General features: G+C 54.5%; 3 protein-coding genes across 23 annotated transcripts in view; 2 read left to right on the top strand and 1 right to left on the bottom strand.

Moving 5' to 3' along the window:
- Positions 1–5235: 5235 nt before the first annotated feature.
- On the top strand, positions 5236–9990 carry APBB3 (amyloid beta precursor protein binding family B member 3). 2 transcript variants are annotated; one of them, XM_075102410.1, is made up of 12 exons: positions 5236–5363; positions 6369–6508; positions 6829–6905; positions 7139–7196; positions 7380–7520; positions 7977–8104; positions 8298–8412; positions 8498–8585; positions 8760–8843; positions 8999–9114; positions 9282–9467; positions 9751–9990. In XM_075102410.1, the coding sequence occupies exons 1-12, from the start codon at positions 5315–5317 to the stop codon at positions 9973–9975; spliced, it is 1407 nt and encodes a 468-aa protein (XP_074958511.1). In that variant the 5' UTR covers positions 5236–5314; the 3' UTR covers positions 9976–9990. The 2 variants fall into 2 exon arrangements, with proteins under 2 accessions (XP_074958511.1, XP_074958510.1); XM_075102409.1 differs by having other exon boundaries at positions 6318–6508.
- Positions 9991–10074: 84 nt separating this feature from the next.
- SRA1 (steroid receptor RNA activator 1) lies at positions 10075–12118 on the top strand. Its single transcript, XM_075102411.1, has 5 exons — positions 10075–10187; positions 10621–10746; positions 11136–11335; positions 11524–11632; positions 11729–12118. Exons 1-5 carry the CDS (start codon positions 10163–10165, stop codon positions 11914–11916), a joined length of 648 nt encoding a protein of 215 aa, XP_074958512.1. The 5' UTR covers positions 10075–10162; the 3' UTR covers positions 11917–12118.
- Positions 12119–12956: 838 nt separating this feature from the next.
- Positions 12957–23522, bottom strand: part of ANKHD1 (ankyrin repeat and KH domain containing 1) — a 123032-nt gene continuing 112466 nt past the window's right edge. For 5 of the 20 annotated variants that reach the window (XM_075102387.1, XM_075102394.1, XM_075102403.1 and 2 more), the window contains 7 exons: positions 21431–21625; positions 20095–20349; positions 18663–18838; positions 17364–17528; positions 16841–16887; positions 13354–13527; positions 12957–13177 (listed from right to left, as the gene is read on the bottom strand). In XM_075102387.1, coding sequence (XP_074958488.1) covers positions 13374–13527; positions 16841–16887; positions 17364–17528; positions 18663–18838; positions 20095–20349; positions 21431–21625 — 992 coding nt within the window. In that variant the 3' untranslated portion in view covers positions 12957–13177; positions 13354–13373. Of the gene's footprint in view, positions 13178–13353; positions 13528–15241; positions 16888–17363; positions 17529–18662; positions 18839–20094; positions 20350–21430; positions 21626–23522 lie in introns of those variants that run through there. The other 15 variants (XM_075102388.1, XM_075102391.1, XM_075102392.1 and 12 more) reach the window with 15 other exon arrangements.

Raw genomic sequence — 23522 nt, 5'->3', positions numbered from 1 at the left:
TCCCTTTCACTGAAGAAATTTTTCCTAATATCCACTCTAAACCTCCCCTGGCACACCTTAAGGCCATTTCCTTTCATCCTAGCACTTGTTACTTCGGAGAAGTGACTGACACTCACCTCGCTACAACCTCCCTTCAGGTAGTTGTAGAAAGCAATAGGGTCTCCCCTCAGTCTCTTTTCTCCAGACTAAACAACCCCAGTTCCCTCAGCTGCTCCTCATAAGACTTGTTCTCCAGACCCTTCACCAGATTCATTGCTCTTCTCTGGATGTGATCCAGCACTTCCATGTCTTTCTTGTAGTGAGGTCCTGCAGTTTCCCTTCCCAACTTCTTGTGCATCGCAGCCTGCTCGCTGGTGGGTGGTGTGAGGAGCAGAAAAGGCCATGATGCTGTGCAAGCACTGCTCAGCTGTAAATAAAACATCCCTGTGTTATCAGCACTGTTTTGGTAACAAATCTAAACCGCAGCACCATACCAGCTGCTATGAAGAAAATTAACTCCATCCAGACCCCATACAACAAGGTGTATTGATTCTCCTGGTGGCAAACTTTAACAAGTTGTACACTCAATTACAGCATGCATTTCCCCTAACAACTGGTCTACCGTTTATTTTGACTGTACTGAGAACAGTTCTACTCTGCTACAGCAATTCTTTCCCCCACCACAAGAAGGACACACATTTCCTTCAGTCAGATGCTGGTGGGAGCACATCACCTTGTTCCTTGTGCTCTGAACAGGTCCATGAAAGGGAAGAGTAGCAAATAATTTTTCCCTCTTGTCTTCACCGGGATCTGCTTTTGTTTCCTTCTACCAGGATCATGAGGGCCACCCATAGGTAGCCTTGCTCATCAAGCCCAAGGCAGCTGCCAGCTGTAATTTCTGAGGCCTGACAAAATTGCATTGTCATACTCAAGGGTTGTTACCCTGCCCCAACAACAGGCAAGATGGTACCTATTGAATTTATTCCCACCAAGAACATCAGTCTTCTGCTGAGAACCTCATCCTCAGAGATGCCAAGACCCTGTGCTCCTTGATGTCTGAGAGACCAGCCAAAGGTGTCTTAGGTTCCCTACACGTGGCAGGGAGAGCAGAAGGGACCCAGCACTTCACTGAGGAGCAACGACCACAGCCCAAGGAGGAAAAGAGAAAGCATCCACCCCTTGCAGAGAGCAGCAGCCTAAATAAGTCTCACTGGGTGTCACTTTATTAGTGAAAACACACTGCAAAAATCATGTCAATGACAAACTACTCACAACAAAAAGGTGAAGTGCTTGATTTTTCTTTTTCTCTCCAATTATCAGGCTGTTTGGGGGGGGGAGGGGCATTTTTGCTATTGCTTGCTGCCCCCCCCCAAGTATTTAGCAGGGAGCACACTCAATCCTGCTTTACTACAGCAGAAGACTGGCTTTACTGGGCGTACACAGAAACCTGCTGCTAGCCAGCCTCAGAGGGTTTGTCACACCGCCTGCACCCTCAGGAGAAACAGGCAATCTGCCCTGTAGTAAATGCTGTGAAGGAACAGTAGTAACCTCAGGCTCTGGATCAGAAGGCACTGCAGTTAAAAAGGAAAACCAGCTCTTGCCTCCCGAAGCGGAGCATGCAGTGCAGAGCTGCTGTGCAGACACCCTAGGACAGATGCACAAGCTAGAAAGGGATCCTATCAGCCTTAACTAGGGCCTGCTATGTGCATTTAAAGAATAAGTACTATACGCACAAGTGGTTTTTTCGTCCCCATCTGAATTGCAAGAAACTACTGAGAGAAGTGCTGAGAGATCCTCCTTTTACTGTGAAGAGATGTAGCTGATAATCACCCTAAGAAGATATAGTTGTGAGTCAAGTCAAGGAGAAATCTTATGCCTTTTCTCCAGGATTTCATTATTCAGGCCAGAAAAAAAGAGTTCTGGTCTCTAGTCTAGCACCAAAACCAACACCTGCCACCCTATTTCTTCTTCAAGCACAAATCAAACTAAACTAAACCCAAATCTCTATCTTCAGGGCAAACACCAGAAAATTATGAGGGTTGTAGAATTACTAGGTGTCTCATACCTTTCCCTGAGGAGTGTAAGGGCTTTACTTACACTACCTTTTATGAACCAAGACAAAGCTTCCCCCAGCTCTCCCAGGCAGCTGGCATTCAGCAGCTGTCAGAGCCAGACAGCATTGCCTGCTGTCTAAATCAGGCAAAACAATGTTAGTGTAGGTAATCAATGCCTGCTTGAAGAGGCAAACCAAGACTGTAGATGGAAAATGGGAATAAAGGGATCTGTAAAGGGTCTGGGCTTTGCAGAGCTGAGATCAGGCAAGACTCCAGTAAAGTGAGTCCTGCTTCAGATTCCCACTTGCAAGACCCAGAGGCATTATCAGATGATACCCAGAAGAAGCAGGGACAGAGCGATCCCCTCTCCATGCTACCCACTGGCTCAGCTCCCGGCACAGCATCGCTGCGGGGGTTGATGCAGGGCTGCAGCCAGCACAGCAAGTCCCACCGCCAAGCCAGGCTAGTTTGGCTCGGTGGCCTGTGGGCAGTGGGGGCTGCAAGAAGCCAGTTGCTTGTGAGGGTGTTATTTACCTCCAAGCTGATAGGAAGGCTATCCTGTTCATTTGGCCTCATTTACCATATTCCCAAGGAGGTACCTAAGCTGCACAATGCCCCACTTCACAGACTCGCTGGGATTCCTCAGAGACAGCAGCCCTCTTTTCCACTACAATGACATCCAAAAATGTACTTTTCCAATGCTAAGGACTTGCCTTTTCTTTGTCTGAGGTTGGGAACAGGTTTCCTGTTAGACAGAGGTTCATACCCTTGCCCTCATACTCTCCAGCCCACCCCAAGCCCAGACGTTAAAATAACACACCACAGACCTCTAAAATGGAGACCCCAATTGTAGGCTTACCCACAGGCATTAAAAAAAATCAGGACATGTCACATGGCAAACAGCTCAGGCAGCAGACCATCAATGTAAGCGATGGTTGAAGAGGTTTTACCTTAGAGGTAGCTGAGTCTGGAGAACTGTAGGAACCAGGGCATGGCCCATCCCTGGTTCTGCAGAGACACCCCTGGGGAAACCTTGCTCAGGGTCTTCTCACCTGTCCTGTGCACTGGCTGCTCTGCCTGGGAGATGGCCGACCACCCGTGCATCTGTTTGTGCACACTTACAGACTCCGAGCATGGACCTCCGGTGGCCAGCACCCGACCCTCAGGTCCCTCAGACCCTACATGGCTTTGCTATACTGGGCATCAGGATCTCCCGTCCTACTGAGTAGCTGGTCCAGTCTGAGGTTCACCAGCTGGTCATAAACACAGGCTCAGAACGGGGAGCACAGTCACAAAGAAGAAATGTGATTTAATAAGAGCACAGACCAGAGTGCACTGATGAAACAAAGTGCTCAGGCAGGCGAGCATACCTACCCCTGCTTCCATGCCGCTGAACCCTTTTCTCCCTTTTCTTTCTGTTTCCCCATGCTTGTTCCTCCCCTGATCCCTCCCTTTCTCCTTCCTACATCTGTTTCCCTAAACATCCCATATGACGTTTCATACAAACCCTCAGTTCTGCTCTGTGCTATCCCCAAATTCTCCTTCCTCTGCATCCCACTGAAGTCTTACATCACTACAGGCCATCATTGTCCTTAAGCTTCACGACATTGCCAGGAGAGAGAGCTGCCTTCAGTAAGTCACCTTGGTGGGCTTTGCTGAGCAGGAAGAGGAGCGGGAGCAGTTTGTGCCAGGGTTGCTGCCTCCCATCTGATCAGCCAAGCTTAGGTTTTGGAAGTGAAATGCATGTTGAAGGACAAGGATACATGTGCAGCAGAGAACACTGCCATGTTACAAGTCACCATCAGCTTGTTCCTGGCAGGGGCGAGCTCACTCCTGCGCACTGGAAAAAGAGGAAGCATCACTTGGTCTGGGCAAAGCAGCAGTCAAGGCAAGGCCCGTGACCCCCTCTGATTCCCATCGCCTCAGACACATCTGAATGCAGGGAGCCATGAGCCTCCCTTGCTCCTGCTGTGTTGGGATGAGTTTTGTTGGGGAAGGGTTAGGGTTAGGCAAAACCTGTCCCAGGGACACAGTGCTTGAATGGGGTCTCAGAAATCCCACTAGCTCTGGACCTATGCAGAAGAATCAGCTTGTAGCCGAAAAAGCAGATGCCAACAGAAGATACAGGAATTACTGTGGATGACTACAAAGTTGGATTATGCAGCTGGTGCCTTTCTTAGGCCAGCAGATGTGAACAAGGTTAAAATGTAATAAGGAGGGAAGGGCGTCTCACAAAATGGCACATTAGCCCAAAGAGCGCATGAATGAGGCTGAGCAAAGAGGCAATGCCTCACTGAAAGTGAGGGAACAGGCATGGAAAATTCGTTTTGCACTTCCAAAAACTGTAAGCTCTGTGGAAAACTGTGCAGGGAAGGAAGCAGGGCAGCATGGGAGGCTCTCAAGGACATCAGCTATGTCCAGGGCTACTAGCTTCTGGCTCTGTAGAAGGAAAGGTTAAGAGGCCGTGATGGGTTGTGCAGACATGCCATGGATAGCAAACCACCTTGGAGTGTGTCATCAGGAACCTGTAGCTTGGAAGGACTTTGTCCCTAGCAGCACATGGGGGGCTCCATGGGGGAATTGGGGTGTACAACAAGTGTCTCCAGAACTTCTGGCCCCAGGTACTGAGAATTAGCCAGGATTGTCAGCTCAGGGTAGCACAGGAAACAGAAGTCTCAAACTGGAGTTGCAAAGCTCTTGGCCTCTGGCGAGAAGGGGAAGATGCTCAGCATGCACGTTCAGGTATTTTCAGTACTGACTGAAGGAGGTCGGACCACAGGAAAATGGGGGGACCTAAGCCTGCATGGAAGAGAAAGAACATGGAGTGAGCGTGGATGGAGAGGAACAAGGGTGGACTGTGGGGAAAAGGAAGGGGATGGAGGAAACCTATGGGTGCGTGGAGGGGAAGGAAACAAACGTAAGGGCACAAGGGGCTGACCTGGACTCAGAAACATCCTTTCCTGCCCCCCGATGCCCCTTCCCCACTCCAGTGTCCCATTTTCTGCAGTGAAACATCCGAAGGACCTCACCGCCCCTCCAGCCTCCGGTGACCCCAGCCGGGCACCCAAACACCCCCTCCCTTTCCCGAACACCGCCGAGACGTCCCCTTCTGCGCCCTAAGGCTCTGGCTCACACCCAACCCCCCCCCCACCTCGGTCCTTCCCGCGCCCGGGCACCCCCACCCGCGCCCGCCCCGCCCCTCCCGCCCCGCCCCTCCCGCCGCAGCCGCCGCTGGGTCCGGGCCTGGGGAGGCGGCGGGCCGGGGCGGCCGCGCCGGGGCCATGCTGGGCAAGGACTACATGTTGGCCATCGTCCTCGTCAACTGCGACGGTCAGCCGCGCCGGCGGGCGGGGCCGGGGCCGGGGCGCGGGGCCGGGGCGCGGGGCCGGGGTGCGGGGCCGGGGGCCGGGCTCAGGGGCCGGGGCCGGTGCCCGGGGGCCGGAGCGGCGGCCGCGCCCCGGCGTTGTCCGCGGTGCTGAGCGGGGCGCGCGGCGGCCCGGCCCGACCCCGCCCCGGCCAAGGTCGCGGGGGACGCCCCCACGCCCGTCCCCTCCCTCCCCCGGGTCGGGGGTCCCGCGGGGCGCGGCAGGCGGGGCGGTGAGCCACGGCGCAGCGCCCGGCCCCCCCCCCCGCCCCTCGGCAGCGCCGCCCGGGGATACGAGCACCCACAGGGGTGCGCTGAGCCCTGCGGATTTTGGGTCGCGTTCCCAGGAGCAGAGCTTGCCGCTGTGCTGCGCCACGGGCTCGTCTCCGTGACCTCTCCAGGCCTCGGGGTGCAGAGAGGAGGGCGTTAATCTACCCCTCCTAGCTGCACCCTCCAAGGGCGCTTTCCTCCTCCCAGAACCCGGGGGTCCATCCCCGACCCCTTTCCCGGGCCAAGGCAGGGAGAAGCCGGTCTCAGGCACCCTAGGGGCTGGCAGAGGGCTGAAGACTGTGTGCTGGCAGGGGGAGTGCTGGGCTGGTAGCCCTGGGCCCTGCCTGGGCACCCCTGCAGGGTGCCTTTCCCGGCAGGCTTGGGCTGTGCCCCTGCTGGCATCACCCCACCCCTACGGGCGCCAGCGAGCACCTGCACCCGATCGCTTGCCTGGGGTCGGCCACTACTGCAGCCTCTGTGGCATCATGCCAAGCCTTCCTTGCCATGCTTCTCTCCTGGGCCATGTGCCCAGCCACGCACCCAGAGGCCACCACAGGACCCTTTCACTGCTGGTGAAGCTGCTTGCTTCTCAGGGTGCCCACAGCTGGGGGACCTTCCCCTCCCTTGCCTCACACTACCCCTCTGCACAGACAACCTCTGGAGTGACCAGAGCCTGGAGACAGACCCTGACCTCCCCCCAGGCTGGAGGAAAATCCGTGACTCTCTGGGCACCTACTACTGGCATGTGCCAACCGGCACGACGCAGTGGCAGCACCCTGCACATACCACCGGCCCAGGAGGGCACCCAGAGGCTGATGGAGAGGAGACGCTCCAGGGAATGGTAGGGGATGTGGGCAGGGGGGTGAGGGCTGGTGTTAGATTCCGCTCCCTGGCAGGACACTATTGAAGGGCCCTCTGGGCATTGCTGGTCCAGCCTCCCCTTGGAGCAGGCCTGCCTCTGTCGCTCCAAAGTCCTGCTCAGTCCATTCATGGCCAGGGTTAGGCCCCTTTAAAGGCTCTGGCAGGCCCTATGGTGGCCTCATTCTGGCTACATGGGATGCCTACAAGCTCAGGCACTGCTGTCCTGGCGGGGAGGGCTCCTACCTGGTGCATCCTGACAGCCTCTCTTGCTGCCCTCACCCCTATCCTCTTCTCTCCCAGGACGGCCAGGCCCCCACGGCGAAGCACTCAGTGAAGGACAGGCCTATTCCCAGCCCCGTGGCTTCGCTGTCCCGGAGGTAGGGCTGCCCACGGACTCTGCTGACTTGCGGGGCACCATTGACCCTCGACCACTGCTGGATGCTGGGCCCCTGTTGGAGCCACTAGGACCACGCTGGTCACCTCCATAAGATGCTTCCTGGCTGGTGGCATGGGGGTCTGCCGGTGCCAGGGCATCCTGGCACTTCCCTGGGTGCCCCAGGTCTGTGCTGCCAAGTGGGAGCTGTCCCCTCACTACCCCATCCCTCTGCAGGACCTCGCTGCCCTGGCACGGAGATGACTTCCAGCACAGCGCGGAGCCTGGCTCCAAGGTACATCACCCAGGGGCTTCGCTGCGGCACTGTGGGCTGGGGCTGGCAGGGGAGGGGGCAGGTGGCAGCTGGCAGGGACAGGGATGGGAGCAAGAACGGGGTGGCCACGTTGGCATGGTGAGGGGCACGGGACAGGGGTGGTTGCACTGGCCGGGCACTGAAGCCCCATGTGTCTCTGCTCAGTGCTTTGCTGTGCGCTCGCTGGGCTGGGTGGAGATCCCTGAGGAGGACCTGGCACCTGGCAAGAGCAGCATCGCCGTCAATAACTGCATCCAGCAGCTGTCCAATAGCAAGGGCCAGGGCTCTGCAGAGGACCGGGGAGAGGTGAGAGCCTGGGACAGTGCTGCCAGACAGGGTCCCACCCTGGAGCCACTGCTGCTGAGGCTGGATGTCCCCACTGATGGGGACAGTGCCTAGGGGGGCAGGGACCAGTGTCAATGGCAGAGTCAACTCTCATAGACTCATAGAATCATAGAAGTTTGGAAAAGACCTTTAGGATCATCAAGTCCCACCGTCTCTCCACACAGGGCATCTGTGCAGTGAGGCAGGTGGGTCTGACAGGGTTGTCTCTTGGGGAGAGTGCCAGGGGTGCCTGGGTGGGCTGTCCCCACACACAGGTATGGTATCTGGGGAGGGCTGCGGGGGGGGACAGAGGACAGGGCTGTGCCCACACTTGTGCCTGAGTAGGCTGGGGGGATGGGGATGTCCCCAACACGTGGGCTGGGTGCTAGGGACACCCAGGCTGTCTGCTGGGCTGAGGGAGCTGCTGACCCTCTGCAGGGCCAGGACCTGGTGATGATCCTGAAGAAGGACACCATGAACCTGGTGGACCCACTCGATCGCAGCCTCATCCACCGCCAGCCCATCCTCAACATCCGTGTCTGGGGTGTTGGCTGCAACAACGGCAGGTGCTGGGGGCTGAGGGGTGGCTCTGCCCATTGAGGGGGGAAGGCACCCCAGCAGTAACCTGTCCCCTCTCCTCCCTCCCTGACTGCCGCCATGGTGCAGGGACAGGTAAGGGGGTGCAGGGACGGGGGGCAGCGTGGGGAGAGGGGCAGCTGCCTCTGCTGGGGTCTCACTGGCTTGCTCATGGCCTTGCAGAGACTTCGCCTTTGTGGCCAGTGACAAGGACACCTGCATCCTCAAGTGTCATGTCTTCCACTGCAATGTGCCTGCCAAGGGCATTGCCAAGGCCCTGCATGAGATGTGCTCCAAGGTGGGATGCAGGGCCCCGGCGGGTGTGGGTGTGGCCTGGGGGTCTCAGGGATGAGGGGAGGCACTGGGACACCCATCTCTTGCAGATCATGGCTGAGCGAGCCATAGCGAGCAGCAGGCTGCCCTGCGCTGCCACACTGGAGCCCATCTCCACTGAGGACCTGCCGCTGCAAGGTACCGTCCCCCCAGCACTGCTGGTGGCTCTTCCTGCCCACAGTCTGCCCTTGGGCAGTGGGATGCCCAGTGGCCAGAGCCCTTTGGCCTGCCTGGCTGTGTCCCTGGGGTCCCTGGGGACAGGGGGACACGTGGTGGTGGTGGGGTCTCCCCCCAACTCTCCTCTTCTGGCAGTGGATATCCTGGAAGCAGTTAGGCAGTCGATGCAGACCTACGAGGCATTGTACATTGGCAGCCTGCCTGTGCCCAGGGCCATGGGTAAGTGCCGCTGGCCCCACTGCAGCTGGGGGATGCCTCAGAACCCCCTGCCGTGGGCTGTCCGAGCAGCTGAGCCCCAGGGCCGGGTGGTCCCTGCCTGCTCTGTGCCAGCAGCTGGGACAGGGGCTGAAGGTCTGGGGTCTCCCACTCCCCAGGGATGGATGTGCTGAACGAGGCCATCGAGAAGCTGACGAGGGGCCCCGGGCGGGAGCACTGGATGCCTTCCCTCATCCGCGTGTCCGACACAGCCATGAGGGTGCACCCTGCACAGGTGGGGAGGGGATGGGGGGCTCTGGCTGAGTGGGCACCCTGCTGCCACTGGGGTGGGACAGGTAACACCCATGGGGGGCCCAGCCTCCTGGCAGAGGGGACCTGGCAGGGGTGGCAGGGCTGCCTGGGGTGTGGCCAGGGGTGGATGGCCCCATGGAGTCCCCGCAGGAGGATGATGAGGAGGTGGCGCACATCTGGGAGTGCCAGGTGCGGTACGTGACCTTCCTGGGGGTGGGCCGGGATGCCCACACCTTCGCACTCATCGTGGACACGGGGCGACACTTCCAGTGCACGGCTTTCTGGTGTGAGCCCGACGCTGGCACCATCTCGGAGGCGGTGCAGGCAGCCTGCATGGTGAGTGGGGGCGGGGTGTCCCCCGATCCCCCAGATTCCCAGCCCTCTGGGGACACCCGGAGGAAGAGGCAAGGGCTGGGGACAGAGGAGGGCAAAGCTGGGTGGGACGCCCAACCCTAGGGAGGGCAGGGGGGAGTTGGCCCCACGGAGTCCGTGTTCAACCCACAGACATGCTTCGTTGGGTCGTGTCCCTCACCACGGCCACGCCATGTTGCATGTGACACCCCCCCCCGGTGATGCCACGCTGTTATCCCACCCCACGGCCACCCTCGTCTCCCCGCAGGTGCAGTACCAGAAGTGCCTGGTGGCCACTGCACCGGGGGCTAAGGCGAAGGGTGCGACGGGCCGGGGACTGGCCGGGTCGGTGGCCTCGGGGGACGCTACCAGCGGGGTGGCCAAGGGGAGCGGGGGCAGCGGAGGGGCGGCGGGGGTCGGTGCCCGCAAGCGGGGTCTCTTCTCCTTCCTGGAGTCCTTCCGCCTCAGGCGGGCCCTCCTCCACACCCCATAGGGGGCGGGGGTCGGGGCCGGGGGCCGGGGACGGGGCGTCTGGCCCCGTCCCCGTCCCTCGTCCCCGACCCCCGTCCCGGTCCCCGTTTCCCCGGCGGGGCGGGGACACGGGAAGCCCCGCCCCTTCCAGCCCCGCCCCGCCCCGCCCCATCGGACGGAAAGGGCGGGGCCGGGCGTGACGTGGCGGGATGGCGGAGCTTTACGTGAAGCCGGGTGAGGGGGAGCGGGACGTGGTGGGGGCGAACTTCCGGTCCTCTGGGAACGGGTGGGGGACCGGGGGTCGGTGTGGGGGGGGGGTCAGTGGAGGGACGGGTCACGATGTGTGTGTGGGTCGTGGGTCTGGGGAGGGGGGGGTGACAGGGCCCGGTGTGGGGAGCGCTGTCCGGGGAAGTGGAGCCCTGCGTGTCCGGGTCCGGTGTGGGGGTCCGGGGCGGGGGCGTGTCCCGCTGTGGGGGGAACCCCGTAGGTGCCGTGTCCCGGGGGGGGATCCTTGGGGTGGTGGTGGGGGTGTCCGTGTCTGGGCGAGGGGTGTCTGTGGAGGGAGAGACCCATCCTGGCACAGGGGCTCGGGATCCCGCGTCCGGGGGGGAGTGGGGGGGGCTCCTTGGTCCCTCCCAGGGTCTCACCTTGCCCTTTGCTGCCGCAGGGAACCAGGAGCGCGGCTGGAACGACCCCCCTCAGTTCTCCTACGGGCTGCAGGCGCAGGCCGGGGGTCCCAGGCGAACCCTGCTGAGCCGCCGGGCCCCCCCTCCGCCGGCGGGGACCCCCCCAGGTCAGCACCCACAAAGTCCCCGGTTCACCCTGCTTCCCCCCTGCCCAGCCCGGGGCGCCGCAGGGGTCTCTCCTCTGCTCTGCGGGCCGGGTCCCTCTTCCCGCTTGGATCCCATGGGAATTGCAGCCCAGCCCGGGCTTTGGGTCTGGCTCCGTCGCGGTGGCTGTGGGGGAGCAGAGCTGGTGGCACCTGCCCTCGCAACCTTTCTAGGGGTGCAGAGGCCTGGCAGCACCAGCCCTGCGTGGGCAGGAGGCCCCGGGGCCTGAGACCCCCCTTTTCCTGGGCCTGTTGGATGGGGGTGGCAAGCGTGCGGCTCCCGGTGCCCAGCTGGCATCCCTGAGACTGGGGCTGTGCTGACAGGGCTCCGTGCTGGTGCCTCTTTCCCGCAGGCGCCCCTCCAGAGCCGGCCGGTGCCCCCGCGGCGCTGCCCAGCCGAGCGCTGGGGCCGCCCCCGCTCGGGCCGGTCAGCCCCGCCCTGAGCGGGAGGGCGAGCGCTGCAGCGCGCCCCGAGGAGGAGTGCGGCGTGCCTGCTGATGCTATCCTCGCCCCGCTGAGGGAGGCCCTCGACGCCTGCTGCCCCTCGGTGCAGGTGAGGCCCCGGCCCCTTCCTCCTCCTCACGTTCTGCAGGGGTGTAGGAGGGGCAGCAGCCCGGGGGAGCCCCACTGGGGCTGTCTGTTCCCAGGGTGCCTGTGGAATGCAGAGAGCTACATCCACTCCAGGGGCTCCCCAGAGCTGGTGGGGGTCAGGGCCCTGCTCCAGCTTATCTCTGCTTCCAGAAACAAGTGTGTGATGACATCAGGCGGCGGCTGACGGTGCTGGAGGATGCATGGACTCAGGGGAAGCTGTCGGCCCCAGTGAGGAAGAGGATGAGCCTCCTGGTGCAAGGTGAGGGGTGATCAGGGGTGGCCTCTGGGCCGTTGGGTAGGGGGCACCGTGGGAAGGCTGCCCCTGTGCTGCTGACGGGTTCCCCCTTCCTGGCAGAGCTCCAGCAACAGCACTGGGACGCAGCTGATGAGATCCACCGCTCACTCATGGTGGACCATGTGAACGAGGTGAGCCAGTGGCTGGTGGGTGTCAAGCGCCTGATCGCCGAGATAAGGAGCCTGCCTGCTGCAGAGCCGGCTGTGGTAATGGAGGGCAGCACCAGGCCTGGCCAGGAGGATCCCTGATGCCGGGGATGGGGCTGCAGACTGTGAGCAGGGCAGCCTGTGCCCAGGGCGACCGGCCAGAGAAAGGCCCCCCCACATGAGGGGGCCTGGGCATCTCCTCTGCCTCCCAATCCTCACCCAGGAAAAAGGGATTTTAATCGTTGTGACATTTTAGTGGTGATTCACTACATGATGTTTAATAAACAGCACTAACTTGCCCCTGGCCAGAGCCTGTCCTGGGGTTCTGGCACCGACCGGTCCTGGTTCTCTGCCAGGAGCAGCAGGAGACAGGACTGACTGCTGGGCGATGCCACAGCAGCTTCAGGCTTAGCCAAGGGGCTCTCACCCAGCCCACAGGACATGAGGAGGAGGAATCACTGTGGCAGCATCACCCAGGCTGTATGGGCAACAATGCATTTCACTGCTGCACCAGCTGGCAAAGCCTGGCTTGCTCTGGCCTTGCCTTCTTCTGTGGGGGGGGGACCCACAGCAGCTGGCACATGGCCCTGTGCTTCTGCAGGAGATGGCCCCTGAGGAGTTCTGGGCTGGCTGGGGAGGCAGACCAGCTGCCAGCCCAGAGCAGCCTGGCAGGGCCAGGGCGTGTACTGCAGCTACAGTCCATGTTTGCACCTGGGCCCCTGCCCCTGGCACAGCTCAGACCCAAGTCTGGGACCCAAGAGACCTGGCTGGCCTCAGGGACACAGAGGTCCAGGGAGAAACAGCACGGTGCTAGTGATGCCCACCAGGTCAGGCACACCCAGGGTGTTAATGTTTACAGGGCAGCCTCCTTGCTGCCCTGTACTGCTCCCTCCTGTGCTCATGGAAGGCCTCCCCAGTGGCCCCCACTACAGCTAGGGCCAGGTGCTTGTAGCACCCCAACCCTGGGAGCAGACCCCAAGGCCCTGCATTCACTACTCCCAGGCTGCAGGGGCTTGGTGAAGGAGGGGAAGGCCCTCTGTGCCCTCAACAGGCTCCTGGTGCTGCTCGGCTCCTCTTAGATGCCCTCCCCCAGGCTCCAAGGACCTAGCTGAGCCCCAACAGAGATGCACCAGGTCAGCATAGGGGTTTCATGGTGTTTATTGATCAAGCATGAGCTCCTAGGCAATTGCACCAGTCAGTTGTGCTAGAGCCTGAAGTGTCACATGTCCATCCCCAGCATCAGAGAGGGCTGCAGCCAGCTGGTCACAGTGCCAGCACCTCCACGAGGCCCAGGAACAGGCCCAGCCATAGCCTGGGGACGGGGAGCTGGAAACTCAGATGTCCATCTCAAACTGGTCTTGATCTGCAAGGGTACGGAGGGATACATGGCCAGGGTTAGGATGGGGGTGCCTTGGGAGAAGCGTGCAGGCAGAGGGAACATGAGCTGGAACCGGGATCTCCCCTTGGCCTTGCAGCCAGGCAGGAGCCCCATGGCCCAGGCAGCGCATAGGGCAGGGGCTGCATGACTGGGCTGCTCACCTGGCACGGCTTCTTTGCTCTCATTCCGCTCCTTGAGCTCCTCCAGCTTGACGAGGCTGGACTGGGCCAGGGATGTGACACCGGGGATCTGGGGCAGGCAGCAGGGAGGGGTCCTGGCCACGGGTGAATTCTTGCACTCCAGCAGAAACTTGCGGTCGTAGATGATGCGGGTACCTGCCAAAAGCAGGGGGCTGTCAGGTACTGCCGGTCTCTGGCCACCCCCATCTCCAAGCACCACAGCCTGAGCCCAGAGCAGGGGGTGGGACCCAGTGCTTGGCCACAGCCTAGGGACATGGCTGGCTCTGGAGGCACTGTGGAGCTTCCCCCATGGCAAACTTGTGACACCTGTCCTGCACAGCAGCTCTTCCCCACTTTGTTCTTCCCCTTGAGGTTCCTGGAGCTCTGCCAGGGCCCAGCACAGGGCATCCAGCCTCAACACAGGTGCCCTGTGGCAGCTGACACTGCAGCCAGCCCTGCGCTACCTGGAAGGCAGGACCAGCCCTGGGGCGCCTGGCACATGGCCCAGGCCCAACAGCCAGGCAGCAGGCAGGTCCCCAGCACACCCTGCCAGAGGTGGCTGGTCTGGGGGTGGCTCCCAAACAACAAAGGCTAGGTGCCTCCTTGCCTGCACCATGAGGAGCTGTACCCAGTGACACATTCCCAGTGAGCCACGCCACTGTGCCCTACATGAGGATAACATAACATGCTGGGTTCAGTGGGACACCTGCAGCATGCCAGCCTGCTGCATGTACAGCCCCAGGGCAGCACTCACCCAGGGCACACGCTGCCTCCCCCCGCACCCCATGTGCCTGCCAGTGATCCCCGAGGCCACGCCAGCCTGTGTGCTGGGTTTGCTGCCCTGCACAGGTCCAGGCCTGCCTTCCCCTGCCCCGCTGTCCCTGCAGCCAAGCACCAGCTCCCTGCCAAGCTCTGGCAGCGAGCACAGCCCAGGGCAGCAGTGAGCCCAGAGCTCCTGTGTGGGCTGGGCCCTTCCTGGCACATGGGACACATTATGCAACCCGTGCCTGCCGTGGCCCCACCAGCACTGGGCCTGGCTCCCCAGCCCCAGATAAGCTTATCGCAGGCACACAATAGAGCCAGCACCCACAGGGTAGGTACCTGTGGCTCAACCGAAACATGCCCAGCTCAGGGACGGGACACACACTACCCCGAGGACAGACAGCAAAGAAAAGGACCTGCTCGACAGCTGCACCAGGGATTTTGGCAGGAGGTTGGAAGGGGGGTAAGAGGGCAGGGCTAGGGTACCCCTGGAGGGAGCTGTGCCACACAGTACCTTCCCCCAGGGGTTGTGAACTTGGACAGGAACAGACTTCTTTCACTAGTCCCCTGTGCCTCCCCCAGCTCCAGCCAGCTATGCCCAGGCATGACCTACCCCTGAGGGACCAGCACTGCATGCAGCAACCTGCACCCCAGCAGTGCTAGGACTGACTCTGCCTGTTCCCCCCAGTACCACAGGGCAGTGATGGCCCTAACTTCAGCAGTATCTTCCTACAAAGCTTTGGGGTTCCCTTTTCCACTCCAGCTCTGGGCTGCCACAGAAGCCACCACCCCACAGGCCTGCCTGGGTCTGGCATCCAGAACAGGTGCCAATGCTCCTAAGGATGAAGCTGCAAAGTGGAGAGCCCAGGAAGGGACCCAGCTCAGGAAGGAGCTCCCTAAACTGGGCCGGGATAGGGCAGCTGAGGCCACCATTCTGTTCAAGGGACAACCCCATCCCCATGCTGGGTCTTACCCCCTGGTGTGGTGGAGTACATGGTGCCACCCGGTGTGGAGCTGTAGCCCTCTGGGTTGGGGACATGGTGGCTCCCCGGGATGGGGTAGGAGGAGGTGGCTGTGCCTGTTGCTGCCATGGAGCTCACATGGCAGGGAGGGGAAAGGGAGGGGCCTAAGGCCCCTCCCCCACCCCACCCCTGCAACTTGCCCCAAGAGCAAACACCAATTACACTATGCTAGGGTTTGTTTTCAATACAATTACTGTTAGTGCAAATACAGAAGGAGGAACACTCAGCCTTAACAGGGGGGTGGCTGCAGTTCAACTTTTTTTGCATTTCTTCCTCAATTACTAGAAAAAAATATCCGAATATATAATCCAGTAGCATCTCTGAGGTTTATTTGCCCGTGGTACTTAGATCTTGGTTGTGCAATTTGGATTTTTGTATTCCTTCCTCATGCTTTTCCTGGGGAAACTGCTGCTGCATTTAAGGATTTGACTGGAGAAGGTGAAGAAGCCTCCATCTGGTCTGAGACACCACCAAAAGTGGTCCATTAGATTGGACACTACAGGCACTGTAGTTACCTGCTTGAGGAATAGACCAAATATTCAGTGTAGCTACTGCACCACCACCGAACAAAAGCAGAAATAAGCATAGTCCAAGTGCAGAAAGTGGAGAACTTCTGCACCTGGGTAGAAAATGAATGTTCATCTTAAGCAGCGTGCAAAAATCCCCTTCTTCCTCACAGAAAAGAAAGGACTTGAGGAGCTCTTACCAGATTTAAAGGGTTACAAGAAACTCTGAATTGAACATATTACATTTTTCTCTAGTGGGAAGTGGTCTCTGTTTTCCTAACATCTGCTTCTAGGCAGCTGATTACGGCGAGTCAGGTCAGAAACCCTGCATTTACCTATGAGCTACCTATTTACCTTCTGCAAATTAAGGTGCCATCAGTTGCCACGTTGTCAACTCAGCCCTTATTTCCAGCCCCTGAATAAAACCTCATGTCTCAGACAACCCACCTGGAAAAAGAGTGCTAGAACCAGCAGAACTAATCCAGAAAGGATAAAAAAAAAAAATGCAGAACTGTGTTCACACACACACAAAAAAAAAGGGCTAACAACTGGCAGGGGAAGGACTCAGCAGACCTCATATCGCAGACAACCACCAACCAAAACCCTCCCCCAAACCCTGACTGCATCCATGCGTTAAATATGTGACCCTGAAAAGATGCACTACTGGGCATGGCAGCAGCTACTGATGACAACAACATATAGCCTCTTCCAAAATTCTCACACACAACCTATAAATACTGTTCACCTTTTATTGAATATTCAGGTAAATATTTCACATTAATACAGGCTACATAAAGTAGAGCCACTATACGACATGAAATTTACTCAGCTTTTTCTTTTAAGTATGTAAACAATTATACATGTATTTACCACCCTAAAAGGTTGAAATCATGTAATCAGCTAGTCCTCTGCTGCATACAAGGAGCCTTCAGTAGTGTTTAGCCAAAAGCACTAGTTTAATCTGGTTTTTAAGTTCAAAATGGCTAAACTAACTGGAAAACAGAATCGGTTTGTATAGGTAAATCAGTTTGTTCTTATACAATGGGCAAGTTTCCATTGGTACAGCCCACAGAAAATTGCTTAGTTAGGCACATTAAAAAATCCCCAGGGTTCTTCAAGATCATAAAGATTCCCAAACAAGTCTAAAAAGGATAGACCCCCTTAAATCAGTTGACGTACTTGAGATGCATGTTTCCAATGTGAGGTGCCCAGGTGCCAGGCCAAATCTACAGCAAGAAATAAAAAGACATGTCTATTATGAAAACAAATAAAGGTTCTTTTAACAGAGCGTTTAACCACTAGAAGGAAAGCTTAAGGCTTCCCCCTAACATACAACTAGACTGTCCAAAGGCTGGGAGCCCTCTTCAGCCCTGGCCAAGGTTTCACTGACAACCTACAGGATGCTAAGTATGGATATAAACCCTCTTACTTACAAAGTTGATTACCTGGCTGAGCAGTCTTGAAATGCTCCTCGTTTTACCTGAAAGGTTTGGTATGGATAGCACCATATATTTTTTTTATAAAGACACACACACACACACACACACACTGTAGGAGAAAAGCCATGCAGAAGATCTCTGTTCTCCTATCAAAGAACTGAAAGAAAAAAAGTAATCTATCCAAAAATGAAGAAAACCAGAACAAAGCACAACATCATAAAAAGCCCCAGGTAAGCAAAGGTGGAAAGAGGCAGCCACACTACCTGCTGAGCATCAGTACATTCTGTTGAGTTCTGGACAACTTTGATCATGGGATTCCAGGCAGGATCTGGAGTATGGAGCCCATTAAAGATGGGGCCTCCCGGGCCATCCGCTAGTTGAGGGTGCGAGGGTATTAGAGTTCCACCGTACATGGAAATCGGTAGGCCCTGAGGGAACAAAAGAAAGCATCGTCAGCAAAGAAGGCAGTGGCTGTGAAGGATGACTGTAGTACCACATTTGCCAAGGTGACAGAGGCAGTTCACATCCACATTCACCTACTGGCAAACAGCACTGTGAGGAAACAGGGCATCGCTACACACTGAGGCAGAGTATGGAATATGGTCACTCTTCAGAGCTTGAGATTCATGTCAGTTTACCCATTTTCCTGAAATTACACATCACCAGTATGCAGCCGCCTCTACACAGTGCTTTCAGATGACCCCATAAAGCCAGACACAGCAGCTGTACAAAGTGACCTCAGCGCTCCCTCCACTCGCCTCTGCAGCATGCGATAACCTTGGTGTACACAGGGCTGCACTTCAGCAAAGCCCATATACAGCCTGAGCCTACGAGACTCCGAGTGGAAGATTTTTCTATAAATTACTAATGGCCATCTATATATTCTTCCAGTTCAGAAAGAGGAAGTTACAGAGCCGCTTTTTGCAATGATGAGATTTCTTTCCTGTGTTTGAATGATTACTGCTCTGCAATTTAGAAGATCCCAAGAGCACATGCACAGAAGAGCACAGCTACTTCTGAAACATGCTGTAAAAGCAGGTCTGCTGTTTGCACATTGTCATGGACATTCCTCCAGTGGTGGCTGAGCTGACTGTGGCTCGGCTACATCCATCTGCCTCAAGCTACTTGCCAGCGTTAACATACAAGGCACAGACTTACAAGCAGTCCTCTCATCCTACTGCTTCCTTAAGAAAGGCATGTAGTATTCACAGGCATGATTTGTACTGAAAGCATTAAGGAAACCTTTAATCAGCCTCAAGAGCTGAGCAAGCCTTATGAAATGTTTCTGAGTGACTGAGCCCCTGAGAAAGGAAATACTGGAGAGCAATGAAGGCATTCAGCTACTTGACAAGAGAACATCTGCATTCTACAAATTCTGGCTTTGTTTAAATGCACCACTAGGCTTGGGCACCTTTTCTAGTCAGTACTGGGATGAAAGGGAGTTCAGGACTAGGTGCTGCAAGGAATGGTAGAAGGAAAGCACACAGTGTAAACAGGCAGAACAGGAGATACAAAGTCAGTCCTTGGTCATTTCATATACTAGATCCAACCCTCTTACTTACTTTAGAAAAATCCACAAAGCTATTTGGCATAGGTTGATGGAAAATATTTGAGGGAGCCACTATTCCAGAATCATCTCTCTCCATTGGCTGATGCTGAGAAAATGTGCCTGGGTCTGACAGCTGCTGATGCATCGGATGATTTCCTATGACAGGCTGAGACCAACCAGACAAGCCTTCTGGAAAGGAAATTGAAAATGGCTGATCACAATTAACTGAAGATACTCTGGAGCAGAATTCAGCAGCTGCACACACCTACACATCCAAAGGCTCCCTGAAAACACAAAGCTGTAAAGGTAACTTTACAGCTCTGCTCTGAGCAAAGGCAAACCTTCCACAGCCTACCCGAAGCAGGAAGATACCTGCAGTTTTCAGGCTAATAAACCATTACAGACAACGCAAACACACAAGTCTTATCTGTAGCATTAAGGCCTCTCAAAGGGAAGCTGCTGCAGGCAACACTATATAAGGCTGGCTACACATGCACACGCACTTTCTTTCCCTCCAGCTCCCACATCCTCTCATGTACCATAGGAACACAGAAAGAAGTTACACTTATGACAGGGTCAAAAACAGGGAAAGAAGAGGGGCTGGTGAGACCAGGGAAGTTTGGCCAGGCACATCACATGCCATCTCCGTGTACATTCATCTTGATCCTCCAGACAAGTGTGGAGATAACAGGGACTACTAGTAACTGCAAGTTTCAGGTGTCCACAGCAGAACAGCTAAGATCCAATAAACCTCCAAGCACTGTCTGTGAGCACATACAAGCTTTTCTTGAAAAAACATAGCAATACTGAGACACTGGTTAACAAAAGTATGGAGGGCTTCACTGAAAAATGTAATAAATACGGGACTATTAAACATTTGTCTTTAAAGTTACTGATGGAAACACTTTACACCTCAAATGCTGCAGCTCTTCCTTTCTACAAGAACCTCAAACTATCAGGAAATTGAATGTAAAACTTCAGCTGTTTCAAAGTCATTCCTTTGAAATGGGCTGCCTGGAACAGAAGTTACCCCATACTATTCAAGAGTCATGAGGAGATCAATGCAAAAATCAGCATCCATAACTACATGGTTCTGGATGCATTAGCTGCACCACAACTAACATTGTAAAATGTTAATGGAAAGCAAGCTACCATTCAATAGCCAATATGAAACTTCTGAACTGTTCTCAGGGTTTACAACTGTATGCTGACAGATACCCTAGGTTGGGTGAGAACCACCTACATTAGGAGAGAAAACCACAGCGCTTTCGTTGATATGCACTCTCCCACCACTGACACCAGTTTTACCTTCAGAACGCACTATGTGAAAGTTGATTACAGACTGTGGAAATTTACTTCTCCTCCCCAACCTTTTTTCAAATGCAGTACTTCCAAAAAGCCCTATAAGTTTCTTTAGGCTACCCCAGGCTGTACAACAGACTTACCAGATACACTGTTAACTCCAAAGGACCAAATACCGCTATGACCGACAGGAGCTGTGAAGCTGGTTCCTAAGGGCGTAGGAGTGACAGATCCTCCCTGTCGAATTCTAGCAAGCCTTTCTGTCCCAATTGGAGGGGGTACCTTTCGATCTTGGTTGGCATTACCCGTTTTTGGCTGGCCCAAGTTGGAAGGTGCAGAAGCAGCTGAAAGGGGCGAAGATGATCCTGAGGAAACTGATGGAATAGGAGATTCACCTGCTGAAGAAAGTATTTCTCTTGCTTAATTACACACAAGGCACAAAAGCTAGCAATCATAAACACTACCTGCTCTATCCCCCCCAATATTATCTCAAAGGCTTTTTTGGCAAGTATTCTTCAAGTCTTTCACAGAAATTCTGTTTAGAGTTTATTTTAACTCTAAAATCAACATGAGAACACAAATGCTTTCAGCCATCAGAATCATGTGATATTCTCATGACATAGCAGTATATCTAAATTAATTACAAGAAAGAATAAGAAACATGGAAGAGTTTCAGGAAGAGGTGAAAACATCAGCCAAAATACCGTAAATGTCTAAACAGCCCGGTTTTGGTATCCACCACTTCCGGCAGAAGAGAAATTAGAGAACTTCCCAAAGCCACATGTGTGATGCAAGAGCGTAAGACCCACCAACTTCAGAAGTGTCACTGAGTCTTCTTGGGATATCCAACTTCCTTTGAGCACTCATTTAAATATTTTGGTTCTTAAGCTCAGAGTGGCAATGAAGTTGCATGCAGTGACATGAAAAGCCTCTTTACTTAAGATTCTGAATCAACCACCCATATTTTTCTGTAAAGCTACTTCCATGTTCTTCCCATTAGGAGGAAAACCCACTATTACCTCAGATGATGCTTAAAGATTTTGGAACATTTTAAGTAACATGAAGTAATTCCAGAATCCCAATTAAAAAAAAAAAAAAAAAAGGAAAAAGATAAAAAAGGCAAGCATAACTTCAAACCATGACAAACATGACATTTTCACCTAATACACTCATACTACCTAGAGGGGAATCTTTAGCTTGGTATAATCACCTCCACTCCCCCACAGCTTCATGCCCTCTCCTCTCAGAACCTATGACGACTGAATTTTTTGCCCAAATATGTCTTTAGTAATGTTACCAGAACTAGTGGCATTTTACATGGGAAAAAAACCACAAAATAGTACAGCTTGGGATTTGCACGCCATCCTCACAGCTGCTAAAAGCAATTGGAAAGCATTTTGTACATCACTGGGTAATTTCCCGTCAAGTTACAAATCTACTAAGACAATAGCTATGAATTTATAGTTAACTAAGACAGACCCATGAAGTTCCTACATGAATTTGTTGCGCTTGTCCAAGGATGTGGTGAAAAATGCTGTCTGTTAAAGCTGGGAGTCCCAACAGGCGCTGGCCCTTGAAGGTAAACCCGTGCTCCTTGTATGTTTGCTGAAAAGCCTGTCAAAGGACCTGAAGAAGAAGTTGTAGAGCTGTTGGATGGATCTAGAGAGGGTAAGCCTGAAATAAACATAAATTTGATTAAATATCTCTCTTTGGGAACCTGCTTCAAAGCACCAGAGAGCGCTAGTGCTCCAAATATAATTAAAGCATCTCATCACCTTCAGGGGTATCTGCACATGGTAAGTTCATTTTACAGGTGCATGATTCTCCCTTAGAAACTGACAGAAGGCATTTCTGTACGCTCTCTGTTTAGGCCTGAAGTTTTAACAAAAACAGCCATCCCTTTGGTTACTGAAAGGAAATTATCTTAGCAGGGAGGGCAAAGGAGAAAACCTAGGAGTGGCAAGTTTTCTTTGCTTATAAAAAAGCCACGCAAGTCAAAGAGGGATATAGGGCTTTGTGAAAGTCCCAGGGGAATCCAGCACCAGAGAAGTAGTTGCTGCAATATGGTTTTTGACATCCTATAGGTACATTCGCGTATACATCGGTCAGAGCATGCTGTGTCCAGAGAAACAGGGCTGACGATGCACAGCACAACAGGTGAGGGGGCTGCTTTCTACAGGGGTGCATGAGAGGAAGGGAGAGATGGAGAGAAAGTTCAAAGTCCCACAAAAATTATTAGCATGGGGGAATTACAGTTCTTTAATAAGCAAAAGCTTTTAAGTACTTTTCCAAAATGTTGTAAAAGCTCTTATCACACGTTATTACCTGAAAGCAGAAATGGGTATGGCCATATGTTCACCTGAGTTTTGGGTTTAGTTTCAAGGGCCTATTAAACAAGACTAATTTCAAAACCATGTAAACATTTGAAAATTACCACAACCAGGACCAGCCTATATTGCTGCAGAGCAAGGTTGAAGGTTGTACCTACTTACACCACAGCAGTCTGCAAATAGCAGTGGTGACAGACAATACCTTAGGTCGTAGACAGACTAGAGGTGCACCTTTCATCACCTGGACACATTCCTGAAAGCCAGGTCTTTTTCCCCCCAATATTATCAACCAAGTCAACCTGATTTACTGCTTCCAGAAGGGCCAGGTCCAACCTGCTCACGTTGATAGAAATGACTCACTGGATTTGAAACAAGTATTTTTCTCATTAGCCCTACCCCAAAGGCTAAAAAAAGAGAAAAGTCTCCATTACAGAGAAAGAGAAATAAATCATACCACCAACAGAAGATGGGGTGCTCGCATGAGGGAACTTGAGCATGGGAGGACAATCTTTCAAGGTCTGTCACAGCACAAAATGCGAGACTCCATGGCTATGAGGAAGATGCTAATGCCTGTGCAGGCTGCCTGTAAATGCAGTGTGGTTGATTTATGTTTGTCTAGAGCTGCAAACTAGCCTCCAGCAGACAGCCTAGCCGTAAGCAGATTGCAGCACCTCCAACTGACGGCCCTCCTTGTTCATCTGCTATGGAGCTACTGATGGGACACTTGCTAACCCTACATCCACAAAAGTCAACTCAGCGGTAGTCGAAAGGCCCCTATGATGATTGATTCCACCATACACCAAAAATAAGTTTCCAGCTGGCTAATATACCACTGAAGATCCTGAGATTCTGCCCCATACAGAAGGGGTAACAGAGCTGCTGCTGCCCATGGGGAGTGCTGGTTTCCTAAACAGAGAACACGGCAGAGGTTATGAAAAAGAATAGGTATTCTGCAGAAAAGAGATGCCCAGCTGTGCCTTTTGAAGGCTTTGTAGTATGGGTACACAGCTTTCAAAGTGCAATGGCTGTACAGCCCATTTCAGCACTGCTGTGTATTTTCTACAGGTTGAAAGAAGTGTGACAGCCAGAGGTGCACAAATTCAGAGTAGTCAGTTTTCAGGTTGTAAGGAACACTTCTTATCATTATCTTACCTTTCATTAAAGTAGATTAAGAAAACCTTTGCTCACTATTAAAAATGGCTTCTATGAACAATTACTTACAGAATCCTGATTTCAGTAAT

Source organism: Phalacrocorax aristotelis, chromosome 8 (assembly GCF_949628215.1).
Source record: "Phalacrocorax aristotelis chromosome 8, bGulAri2.1, whole genome shotgun sequence".
NCBI classification, from domain to species: Eukaryota; Metazoa; Chordata; class Aves; order Suliformes; family Phalacrocoracidae; genus Phalacrocorax; species Phalacrocorax aristotelis.
This window is presented reverse-complemented; position numbering and strand designations above follow the sequence as displayed.

What these genes read in the sequence shown, in the direction of transcription:
- APBB3 (XM_075102409.1), top strand. Translation starts at nt 5,315, where the DNA reads ATGCTGGGCAAGGACTACATGTTGGCCATCGTCCTCGTCAACTGCGAC. An exon ending in GTGGCTTCGCTGTCCCGGAG is followed by an intron (nt 6,906 to 7,138) that starts GTAGGGCTGCCC and finishes ATCCCTCTGCAG; the next exon opens with GACCTCGCTGCCCTGGCACG. An exon ending in CGGTGCAGGCAGCCTGCATG is followed by an intron (nt 9,468 to 9,750) that starts GTGAGTGGGGGC and finishes GTCTCCCCGCAG; the next exon opens with GTGCAGTACCAGAAGTGCCT.
- SRA1 (XM_075102411.1), top strand. Translation starts at nt 10,163, where the DNA reads ATGGCGGAGCTTTACGTGAAGCCGG. An exon ending in GCCGGCGGGGACCCCCCCAG is followed by an intron (nt 10,747 to 11,135) that starts GTCAGCACCCAC and finishes TCTTTCCCGCAG; the next exon opens with GCGCCCCTCCAGAGCCGGCC. An exon ending in CCTGCTGCCCCTCGGTGCAG is followed by an intron (nt 11,336 to 11,523) that starts GTGAGGCCCCGG and finishes CTCTGCTTCCAG; the next exon opens with AAACAAGTGTGTGATGACAT.